General features: G+C 47.4%; 1 protein-coding gene across 1 annotated transcript in view; it reads right to left on the reverse strand.

Moving 5' to 3' along the window:
• The window catches only part of LOXHD1 (lipoxygenase homology domains 1), a 211,359-nt gene that overhangs the window by 29,190 nt on the left and 169,574 nt on the right, over nt 1–12,595 (reverse strand). Inside the window, exons 32-33 of the mRNA XM_006835145.1 lie at nt 12,190–12,398; nt 5,106–5,233 (exon numbers count right to left, since the gene is read on the reverse strand). Coding sequence (XP_006835208.1) covers nt 5,106–5,233; nt 12,190–12,398 — 337 coding nt within the window. The remainder of the gene's footprint in view (nt 1–5,105; nt 5,234–12,189; nt 12,399–12,595) is intronic.

Raw genomic sequence — 12,595 nt, forward strand, 5'->3', positions numbered from 1 at the left:
ACCTTAAGGTTCGCAGTCCGATTCGTAACCACTACGCTACCAGGGCCCACTAGCCACTCCAAAGGAGAAAGGTGAAGCTGTCTGCTTCCATAAAGATTTATAGTCTCAAACACCCTATTTAGGGTCAATATGAGTCTATGAGTTGAAATCAACTCGATGGCAGTTTTTTTGGGTTTGTTTTCTTTTTAGTCTTAAAAGGAAGGACCGCTGGTGACACAGTGATTAAGTGCTTGGTTGCTGAACAAAAGTGCAGCAGTTTGAACCCACTAGCCACTCTGTGGAAGAAAGAGGTGACAGTTTGCTTCTATAAATATGACCGTCTGGGAAATCCTACGGGGCAGTTCTTCTCAGTCCTGTAGGGTCCCTATGAGTCGGGACCCACTCAATGGCGTTAACAACAACAAAAACAAGTCTTAAATGCAGAGTCTCTGGGGTGGAGGGCAGGGTGTAAAAGGTTAACATGCTATGTCGCTAACCAAAGTGTTGGAGATTCATGTCCACCCAGAGACATTTTGGAAGAAAGGTCTGGAAATCTACTTCCAACATACCAACCATTGAAACCTCTATGGATCACAGTTCTACTCTCACACATGTGGGGTTGCCATTGAGTTGGGATTGACTTGACAGGCAAATGGATAGTCTGTTTAACTTTTATTGTGACTTCGGTGAAGTTTTACATCAGTTTGACATGCAACAATTCATACACATTTTGTTTCATCTCACTGATAATACCCTCAATGTAATATCCAACTTCCCCCTTTGTTTTCTGTGTCCATGCCTTCTCTCCTAACTCTTCCAAGCTTCCTTTTGATATCAAATTGTTGATTATTCTAAGATGTGCCTATTTTTGATATCAAATTATTGATTATTCTAAGATCTGCCTATTTCATTCATGTTAACCATCCCCTTACAGACCTGTGTATCATCTGGATATATTTGCAGCAAAGGTAAATTCCTAGATACAAAGATTCTCTCTCAGCCCTACATATATTTTGGGGCATGTGCCTATCTCCCTCCAGACCTATTCTGCCCACATATCTATTTAATTGTATATTGTCTTCCTCCTCACCCAAATAATGTGTGTATTAATTTCTTTCCAAGTTTAAAACAATTTATTCTGTCTTGAAATCTCAACATCCTCTCCATTTGGAAATTATGTACGTGAGTGATTCCCTCTTTTTACTTTGTAATCGTGTTCCTTACAAATTATTATCTAAACAGGAAAAAGGAAAGAAGAATAAAAATAAGAAAGGGGAAAAAAGGAAAGAAATACAATAAGAAAAACTAGGGCAGGGAAAAAAGAGAACTCAATGAGAATATTAAAGAAAAAAACTGAGAGAAAAGATAAAAAAAAAAAGAGAGAGAGAAAGAAGAAGGGAAGGAAAAAAGAAAAGAGAAACAGAAGAAAAGAAAGAAAAGAAAGGATAAAAGAGGGAAAAAAGGATAGAAAACAAGAGAATGGAAAGAAAGGAACAAAGGAGAAACGTGGGGCAGAACTCAGAGAGGAGAAAACTGCGGGGTGCAAGGCACTTGATTTGGGTCAGCAATCTGTACGCTCACAGGGGAGGGCGCTCACAGGGGAGAATAAGGGGCTGGAAGGCCAGGTCCTAGATGGAGTTCCTGTAGGCCTAGATGTTTCTGGGGTCAGGGCACCTGATCTGGAAGTAGTTCCTGCCATCTCAAAAGGTGGCTGAGGTCAGGATGCTTGCTCCTGGAAGGAACGCTTTGGGGTACAGAGGGCGGCATGGGCAGAGCGGCTGGCTATGGAAGGAGTCCTGGGCATGTTCTGCTGGTCTGATGAAGCTGAATCCAGATGCCTTCAGACTGTGGGAGACGCATCCAGCCTAGCTCAGTCTGAGGCAGAGCAGGGGCAGTGTTAGTGCTGTGAGTGTCCCCAGCTAATGGTGGGCAAAGGTAACAGCTGGTCACACTTCTGATCACAAGGAGGTCATGGGAAACAAGGGATGATTCCCAAGACTCTTGTTGCCAGCAACTGGATTGCACTTTTGTTGCTAGGCCTCTCTTTCAATCGAATACTGCTTGTAAAATTTCAAAATGGCTGTGCTGAGTCAGGCTAGCTGACAGCTCACCCGTCTGTCTCCTCTCATGTCTTTTATTAAGCTGCTTCTCCTAGTTGGTATTCAATCCTCGTCTCTCTCCTTTCCTCTGAAGATCAGCGTTCCAGCGTTATCATTGGACTGTTTCATTTGGTCTCTCGTGTTTTTGCTGGAGAAGGTCTCTATGGTACCCATCTTGCTGGAAGTTGTAAATGGTTTGCCTTAAAGGCACTGTGGAAAAGAGACCTTGTCTCTTGATAACTTGCTCATGTGCATTGTATGCTTCTTACAACAGTAAAGCTCTTCTGAAAGTCTACCCTAAATCTCTTCTGTTCTAATTTAAGTTCTGCCTGGCCTTGGTCATGTGAAAACTGTATGGATGTGCTCACAAATTCCCGTGTTGGGGTCATATTGTACATGGAGGTTCACTGAAATCATCTGTCTATTCATCGATTCCTTATGGTATGGACTCACAGCAACCTTATGCACAAGAGAACAAAACACTGCCTGGTCCTGAGCCATCCACACAACTATTGCTATGCTTGAGTCCATTGCTGCTGCCACTGTTGGGGATCACCCTCTTTTTCACTGACCCTTCACTTTACCAAGAATGACGTCTGGCTCCAGGACTGATCCCTCCTGATACTATGTCTGAAGTATGAGAGATGAAGTCTGGCCATCCTGGCTTCTAAAAAGCATTCTGGCTGCACTTCTTCCAACACAGTACAGCAAACTGACAGACGAGTGGTGGTAAATAAACTGAAGGTCTTCCATAATGATGGGCCATTGAGAGACAACCAGGTCCCCACTTTTACCCTGGCAGAAAAAGATGGACTATAAAAGTGACCCAAGGGATACCTGGTCATCTAGTAAAAGAGCCTCCATTCTGTAGCTGAGAGCCCTAGTGGAGCAATGGTTAAGCAACTGACTGCTAACCAAAAGGTAGGTAGTTTGGACCCACCCAGCAGTTTCAAGAGGAAAAGATCTGGTGATCTACTTCTGTAAAAATATTAACCAAAGCCCCCTACTTTGTCACATGGGGTCCCTCTAAGTCAGAATTGATGTCAGCTGAAGAGTGACATCTGGGATGAGCTGCCTGTGGCCACACCTGACTTCTGTCTCATTCCAGTTTCCTTCTGTTCCCTCCCCAAGGAAAGGGTTCAGCAAGCTACTTCACCTTGCAGAGTCCCAGGTACCTTACTTGTAAAGTGGTGCTGATACTGGTGAATACTACAGAGGGTATTGTGAGTTGATCTATATTAAAAACACTTGAGACAGTGTCTGGCATAGAGTTCAATCAGTGTTAACCACTACTATCATCATCATTGTCCCTAGTTGCTGAGGGAAGAATTACAGGAAGAAACAGGAGTTGTACAATGAGAACGCAGAAGAGCTAAGAGAAAGCGGGTAAAAATGTTCTCATCAGCTCTCAGGTTTATAAGCTGCTCTGTCCATAGGAAGAAACTCTAGCCTGGCTTACAAGAGCTTCAACACCCTTATCGCTCCATCAGCACCGCCATCCTCAGCATCCTCAGCATCCTCACCATGACCATCCAGATGTACCCCAAGTGCTCATGCCTTGCATACCTCAGAGCTGTGACAAGTTTCGGGAAGGGAATAATGTGGCCTATAGGCAAACGGCTGAGGTGGGTTTTGAAATCCTAGGCTTGGAGCCCTGGACAGGCACTGTAGATCAGCACTGGACTGCTAACCACAAGGTAGGTGGTTCAAATCCACCAGCTGCTCCTCAGAAACCCTATACAGGGCTGCTAGGAGTCTGACTCGGTGACATTTGGATTATGGGTGCCTGGATCACACAGCATTTTGATGAAAGTTTCTATAGAAGAATCCTGATCAAAAGGGGGGAAATGCATAATAGAACTTCAAATCTTCATAGACTCCAGATTTCTGGAGCCACTGAGGATAGATGGATCCCTGAAACTATTGCCTTCTTCAATCTTTTGCTTTAAACCTGAAGCCGAAAAATCCCGATTTAGTGAAAAATGTCTGCCTTGAGAATTGTGCTATTTTGAAGAACTATCTTCATGGGATCAAACTAAGAGGAGCACCTTGGAAGATTAAATATGGAGTTTAAGTGGCAGCGAGTTGATGTTAACGAAGGAGGATCAACTAGGAAACCAAGGGTGAGAACGGCTGCACAAGTGAAACACGTCATCACTGTCATGGAATTGTATATGTAGACAGTGTTGCATTTGTGTATGTTTAGTTAGCTGTGCATATTTTCAACAATACAAATAAAATAAGTGATTGGGAAAAAAATCTGGACAATGAATAAGGAAAATCATAGAAGAATTGGTGCATTTGAGTTGTGGTGTTGGAGAATATTGAAGGTACCATGAACTTCCAGAAGAACAAACAGGTCTGTATTGGATGAAATACAGCCTGAGTGCTCCTGAGAAGCCAGGATGGTGAAACTTCATAGTTCATAATTCAGACCTGTTCTTTTGGAGTTTCTCATAGTCTCTGGAGAAAGATATTCATGCTTGGTAAAAAGAAGAGTCAGAAAGAAAAGAGAAAGACCCCCAACAATGTGTGGATTGGTACCCTGGCAGCAGTAATGGGTTCAAGTGTGACAAATGTGAGGATGGTGCAGGACTGGGGTGGGGGGAGGGGGGAGGAGGGTTGCTCTGTTATGCAATAGCACCTAACAACAACAAAACAATGCTATCAACTTACCTACAGATCTTGCCCTAGATATTTTTGAGTGGTAGAGGGAAAGGAGGGAGGAAGGAAGGAAGAGAAGGAAGGAGGAAGGAAGAGGAGGAAAAAGGAAAAGCATTGTTATGAGCTCAGGTAAAATCAAGGAAGACTTCTTGGAGGAGACAGATTTGAGTTGGCCCTTGAAATAGGTCTTGAGACAGAAGAAAGTGGCATTCTAGGAGGAAAGAATCATGTGGAAAAGAGCAGAGGCTGGAAAACACCAAGGTACGAGAGGAGCATGAGAGAATCAGCTTAGCTGATGGCAGGCCAGGCCCAGAGAGTGGGGAGTTGGGTGTGAGGAGGGGGTAGTGGGACCTCCTCTCAGACCTGGCCTTCTTTTTGTCCAGTTGCACCTCCTCTGTGCTGCCATTGATGCCGTAGAGTGTTATGAAGATGTTGGAGTCGGTGCCACCGCCAACCACATCGCCGGTCCATACCGTCATCTCGTAGAGCACCTGCCATGAGGTGGGGATAAGGATATGAACTCTGGTCCCCCTAATGACTCTGTGCAACGGGTCCCACCCTCACCAGGGAAAGAAGACAGCATACTTCCCAAGTTTCAAGTCTTTGAAAAGAGCCACTGTCTCCACTGTAGTGTCTGGACAGCAAGAGTCAGGCCTCATCACTCTCCTGTCCCCTGCTATGTCCCTGTCAGGGCTAGAGAGGAGCTCAGTGTCTGATGGAGCACTCACTCTGTGGAGGAACACATGACTGCAAGTCCCAACATTAACTGGTTGTTTTTGTAAACTGAATCCCAACTATCTTAGCTACCTAGGGCCCACAAAGTAGGTGGCTTTAAAGAGCAGAAATCAATGTCTCATAACTCTGGAGACGAGACGTCTGAATTCACTGAGTAGTCAGAGTCATGCCTTAAAGGAAAGATCCTTCCTTGTCTTGTCTAATGTCTGGTAGTCCCCAGCATTTCTTGGTGTTCCTTGTCTCTTGAAAGATGCACCGTCACATGACAGCTGTCTCCCTCCTGTGTTTTTGGTGTCTTTTGTCCACTTTTATAAGATGTCATTCAGATGGGACCCACCCTAGTCCAGCATGACCTTCTTAACTTCTTAACATTTTTTCCCTCTCTAATCAAAATTCCTTCAGCATGTGATCTGGGTGACAGTTTACAAAGCACATTGGTTTTCCACCCAACAATTCATGTACATTTTGTTTCATGCCATTGATTGTAATCCCCACAATGCAACAGGGCTCATTCCACTTCCTCCATGTTCACCATTTCCATTTGCCCTTCTAGCCTCTCTCTTCCTACCTTCTGAGTGTTATCCTTGGATAACAATGGTTGCTTCTTATAGACCTGCCTGTTGTTTAGTTGAAAGCTGAGTCACAGGAGTGAGTTTAGTTCCAGGGTTGGTCTCTCACACCAGTGAGTCTAGTCTTTTTTTATGATTTTGAGTTTTGTTCCACATTTTTCTCCTGTTCTGTCCTGAACCTTCTGTGGTCTAGAACAGAGTGGTAGGTAATGGTAGCCAGGTATCACTTAGTTCTTCTAGTCTCAGGATTGTGGAGGCTGAGCTTTCTGTGGTTCATGAGTCCATTGGACTAATTGTTTCCATGTGTCTTTGATTTTCTTCCTTCCTCTTTGCTTTGGGAGGGGAGAGCCAATAGTTGCATCTTAGATGACTACCATGAGCTTTTAAGACCCCAGGCACTACTCACAAAAGTAGAATGTAAAACATTTTATTTGGATTATGTTGTGCCAAATGACCTTGATATGACCCCAATAATTTAATTGACAACATCTGCAATGAAAGTCTTATTTCTCAATGAAGTCACATGCACAGGTACTGGGGTTAGGACTTGATATCTTTTGGGGGACCAAATTCAATCCACAGCACTTGCCTGAGCCCACCCATTCTAGTAGAGTGTGCAGAGACTCTTGGAGCCCTCCAGAGCACTGTTTGAATCCCAAATCTGCCACCTGCTAGCTGTTGACTCCAGGGCAGATGTCTCCTCGTCAGTCCCTGCTTCCGCCATGTAAAATAGAGAGAAACCAATTTCGCAGAGTTGTGAAAGCTACAGACGTGTTGTATCAGCCCTCAGTGCTGGCTTGCTACGGGACCTAGCTTCCAGAAACAGCAGCAACTCTGGTTAGTTCTGCTTCCTGGAGACCCATTTGTGAAGAGTAGAACTCTACACGGTTTTCAGGGCTGTTATTTTTCAGAAGCAGATCAACAAGCCCATCTTCCCAGGTGTCTCTGTTGTTGGTGGTATAAACTGCTGTTGAGCCAGTTCCAACTCATAGCGGCCCTGTATAGGGTTTCTGAAGAGTGACTGGTGAGCTTGAACCTCAGACTTTGCATTTGAAAGTGACCTTGCAGTCCAGCACATTAACCCGCAATGCCACACCAAGACTCCGAGATGCCTCTAGAAGGGCTCAAACTGCCAATCTTTGCAGCGTGTAGCTGAGCACTTAACTGTTGGTGTTACCCAGGTCTCCGAGGTTCTGGCTAGTTTTTGGTTCTCAGCCCTCTGTCAGCACAATCCCTGGGCATCTGAGAGCAAAATGGCACTGTAGGTGAAGCTAAACAAAGTGCTGCTTCTGTCCATCTGTGAAGTGGGACCATTGCCTTTACATCATTTTACTGTAGGTTGGAATTTGCTTTTTGTCTCAGGTTTAACTCCAAAAAGGATGCCGTTCTTCTGTCTCCAAGAGAGGGTGACGGAGTGGGCTACTTCTCCACTCTGGGGTCTTCTACTCTTTATCACCTTCCCCAGGGCTTGAGAGTGTCCGGGATACTTACTCACCATGTGCCTGAGGGTTAGCAATCATATCTGTGCGGTTCAGGAGAGGCGGAAGAAAGTCTAGGCTGTCTCCTTTAACACACCTGGCCCATCTCTTCCACTGTGGCCAACATGCTGCTTCATCACTTCAACAGAAGGCTTTGAACTCATTGATCACACCCCAATGTTGTGTGTTCGCTGTTGGGTGCTTTTCAACAGCCTCTAGAACCATCACTGTGGCCTTGCAAGATTAGAAGTGGTGTTTGCAGGCCTCCATGGGAGAAGTTTAGTTTGCAGAGGGAATGTATGGAAGAGTTTTTGATTTACCAGGAAAACCCTCTTCAACCACCTAACAAGGGTGTTTGAGATCAGGGGCTGGGGACAAAAGCGCATTTTAAATGGCCACTGTAAGCTTTTATGCAGACAGACATGAAACAGATAGAATGATTAAAGTGAGTGTTTCGGGGCTCCCTGGATACAGTCCCTGGGCTTCTGGGCCACTCCCCAACCGACTCCTCTGCTCTCCACACCCGTCTGTCTTCCTTCACCCAGGTCCATCTCTTTTTATGTAATACATTTGTTTCCAAAAAGAGACAGAGAAGCAGAGCTTCTGTCATTCCAGTCTGACATCAGACAGACTGGGGGCATGGCCAAGCCACAGCACCCTGTGGTGAGATGTTTTACCAACTGAATAACAGAGGAGTGGATCTGGATTGGCATCACCAGAGAGCTCAGGGGGTGCGTGGGGGCACGCTCAAAGGCACGTGCTGACATGCACAGAGGCACACCCAGACATGCACACAGGCAGACGCTGACAGACAGACACACAGGCACATCCAGACATACACATAGGCACATCCAGAGGCACATACATACACACACATACACACAGAAACACACATGGACACACCCAGACATGCACACAGGTACTGACAGATAGACACACAGGCACATCCAGACATACATACAGGCATACCCAGAGATGCACACTTACACACAGACACACACGGAAGCACACACAGACACAAACAGAAATACACACAGTCACACCCAGAGATTCACACAGACACAAACATACATACAGACACACCCAGAGACTCACACAGAAGCACACACAGACACATACACACATAAGCACACATGGACACACACAGACACACACAGAAGCACACACAGACATACACAGACATACACACAGGCACACCCAGAGATGCACACAGAAGCACACCCCCAGACATACACAGACACACAGAAGCACACACAGACACACACAGAAGCACACATGGACACACCCAGACATACACACAGACACACACAGGCACACACAGAAGCACACACAGACACACAGAAGCACACACAGACATACACAGACACACAGAAGCACACACAGACATACACAGAAGCACACACGGACACACCCAGACATACACACAGGCACACCCAGAGATGCACACAGAAGCACACACAGACACACACAGAAGCACACATAGATACACATGTTGACAGGCACATGCATAGGCAGAAACAAACAGGCACACATATCAACACACAAGCACATACTAGCAGACACAGGCACACACAGACCTACATATCGACACATAAGGGCACACATACAGACACATGTAAGCACACACAGGCACACACATAGATACCCACAGGAACATACAACACACACACACAGGTACACACAGGTACACACAGGATCACACAGATAGACACACACATGCCCACATGAGCACTGGGAACAGGGTCAGGGTGGGAGGTGCCTGGGTAAATTGAGAGCTCACCCACAGCCCCGCCGGCCTAGATGGAGATGTCTGGGAAAGGAAACGTGTGTGAAGTTTAAAGCTCTGCTCCCTAGTAGAGGAGGGGCAGGGACCCTCACTCCTGCCTCTCAGCACCATGGCCTTAGGACTCAGCCCTCTTCTACTTCCACATTAAACTAGGCGGAGTGCACCCAGGCCCAAGGCGCCGCCCAAAGCGGCGTCTTTTTGCCTTTACCGGGCGGCTTCTGACCTAGTCCCAGCAGTCTAGGTATAAAGTCAGGAAGAGGGATGAGGACTGGGCCCCTTGTTGACCCCACAGCTTTCATAATGAAAGAGGATCAGAGTCAGGTGGGCTGGCGTTCCTCTGAGCCACCAGCTGGATGTGTGTCCTCAGGTCCCAAGCTTGGGTGTCCTGTCTCCTGACCAATCTTTGGGTTGACAATTTATCCCAGACCACTTGGTCCCTTACAGTTGGAATCAGGTTACCAGCTCAGGGCTCTTGCCTCCAGCCTTTAGCAGTTGAGGAGGATCTTGTAATGACAGCTGCTTGTCCCAAATGCCATCGTGCCCACCATCCTTTACCCTGGAAGTCTATGTAGCTCTTCATGGATGCCCATGATCTTATTAGTTCTCACAAAGCTCTTCTGTGGACCAGAGTGAGAAGTGTGATTGCCCTGCCAAGGATGAGAAGACCTAGGCCTAGAAAAGCCAGGTGACTTGCCCAAGGTCACACAGCAGTAGACTAGAACAGACTTCCATCTCCTGACTGCCAGCAAGCAAATCTCGCCAGTGCAGCAGGCTGCAGCCCTCTGCCAGCGACCAGTCTCCTGCTTCCCTCACCCTCTCCTCCACTGCTGCCCCTCCACCGAACCTGCACCACCCATGCCATGCACATCCACATACCTTCACCCCTATATTCACCACCATGGCATCCAGGAGGTCAAAGACTCGGGAAGTGACGCCGTCACCTCGGTCCTTGGCGAGCCAGTAGTTGCAGCGCAGTGTGTACCTGATGCCCTGAGTGGGCACGGCCAGGCAGAGCTCCTCCACCAACCAGCAGCTCTCAGGGGAGGCTCCATCATGGCCCAGCTGGGAGGGGACACACTGGGTCCATGAGAATCGGGGCACAAGAGCGAAGAAGCCCTCCCTGCCCAGTGCCCTCTTCCAATGTGCCCTGCACTGACTGGCCCAAGTCTTCTGAGCTAGAGGGGCACAGACTTGATGGACCACAGGTGCCATTGCTGGGGGGCATTAACTGAATGCTACTCTTTTCTTAGCTCCCCAGCCCAGTCCTCCAGAGGGTTCACACCACAAAGGGGTCCGAGAGAGGATACTGTTTAGCACCAAAAAATGCATTCTGTACTATGAAATCTCAGTCTTCACAGTTCCTAGTGGTGAGGCTTCATGGGGCAGGAGACCCTCCTAGGCTCCCCTTCTACCCCCCAGTAGGCACTGTCCCCCCCTTCTACCCCCAGTCACTTCTTTCTCCTTCAGAGTAATCTCACTGTAAGAGTAAGTGGAAAACCAACATTCTCAAGCAAAAACAGCCCTCTGTGGCTCAAGCAAGGGCATGGGGGTGGTCAGATCTAGGTGGCAGAAGTGGTGTGTACAGACACACCTGTGTCCCCATCATCTGTGGGCTCCTTCAGGGCAGAGAGATGCCCTTCCTTCTCTGTGTTCTCAGTGCCAAGTGCAGTGACTGTACAGAATGGCACTCGGTGCCTCCACTCACTCAGTGAAGCTGTGATGAGCACAGGCTAGGGGCAGGGGCGCCAGTGGGCCAGGCCAGTCCTCCCTGTAGGGGGCTCACAGTGTCATGAGAGGAGAGACATGCCAATAGTGATGCTATCATGTTGGGTTTGGGAAGATCTCTGAGAAGCGCCCAGCCAGCCTGGGCACATGGATTGCTATGCTGTGACTTTATTAAAGGCTGAAATGGTTTCTAAGTGGAGATGGTGGGAACAGGAAAGGCATTCCAGGCAGGAGCTGCAGCAGGAATAAAGTTGAGAGAGGCAAGGTATGGAAGACACCAGGAAGAGACTGTGAAGAAAACATCCGTACAAGTCTCACACGTGCCAGAGTGTGGCCGGCACAGTTCTAAAATGACCCCAAGAATTCTAACTCCTGGAGTAGACACCATGGATGACCTCCATTTGAGTATGAATGGTATGTGACTCCTGTGGTGAGGTTATGTTACATGGCAAAGACAAAGAGATTTTGCAGACGTAATTAAGTTGACTTTAAGTGCATCAAAAGGTGAGCCTAACCTAATCAGTCAACTCTAAAAGAGGGACAAGAGATCAGAGATAGAAAAGCCAGGAATATCTGAAGCAGAAAAAAATCTTTGCTTATTGGCCTTGCTGGGAAGTGATCTGCATGTCAGGGAATAATGGGTTAGCTCCAAAGAGCTAAGACCTTCAGTCTCACAACCCCAAAGAACCGAGTTCTGCCAACCATCAGCGAGCCTGGAGGAGGATACTGAGCCTCAGATGGGATTGTAGCCTCAGCAGACATTGTGATGTTAGCTCAGTGAGCTCCTGGGAAGAGGACCCAAGCTCACCCAGGTCTGGACTCCTGACTTACAGAACTAAGAGAGAACAAATTTGTGTTGTTTTAAGCTACTAAATTTGTTATATAGCAAAAGAAAATGCATGCATGGGGTGTCTGAACTAGACAGCTAGAAAACTAGGACCCAGAGGGCCAATGGCTCACCCAAGAGTTTACAGCGAGTTGATGGTAGAGGCCAGGGGACTTCCCTCCACTACCTGCTCTGCGGTTGGGCTCCAGGTTGACTGTTTTCCCACTCTAAATTTCCTCCCACCCATGTAATGAGCAGCTCTAGCTTGCCATGGTCAGCCTTTCCTTCTCTGGGCTAGTAATTCTCATGGGGCCCCAATGGTCAGCACCTCTATTTTCTTGATGATGCCCACATCCAAGCCTGCCACATAGAACTCCTCCACAGAGCCACAGCTGAAGCCCTTCTTCCCTCGGGGGTAGTCCAGCCAGATCCGGTTACTTCGCTCATCATCCTCCCCGATGAGGAAGATGAAGGCCCGGCTGTCGGTGGCCGCATCCTTGTGTTTCCCGGTGGTGACTGACACATAGTAAGGAATAACTGCAAGAGACGGAGACTCAGCCTCCCAATGGGCCAGGAGGACAAAGGGCACTGCCCACTGGACTCCAGATTTGAACATGCCCTCTAGAAGCCTGCCACCCAGAAGGCATGGAGCTGCTCAGACAAGTGAATTGTCGGTATGAGTAGCCCTTTTCCTAGAGAAGACAGAAGCTGGTAACTCCAAATAGAGTATCAAT

The sequence above is a fragment of the Chrysochloris asiatica genome, unplaced genomic scaffold (genome assembly GCF_000296735.1).
Source record: "Chrysochloris asiatica unplaced genomic scaffold, ChrAsi1.0 scaffold00015, whole genome shotgun sequence".
NCBI lineage: Eukaryota > Metazoa > Chordata > Mammalia > Afrosoricida > Chrysochloridae > Chrysochloris > Chrysochloris asiatica.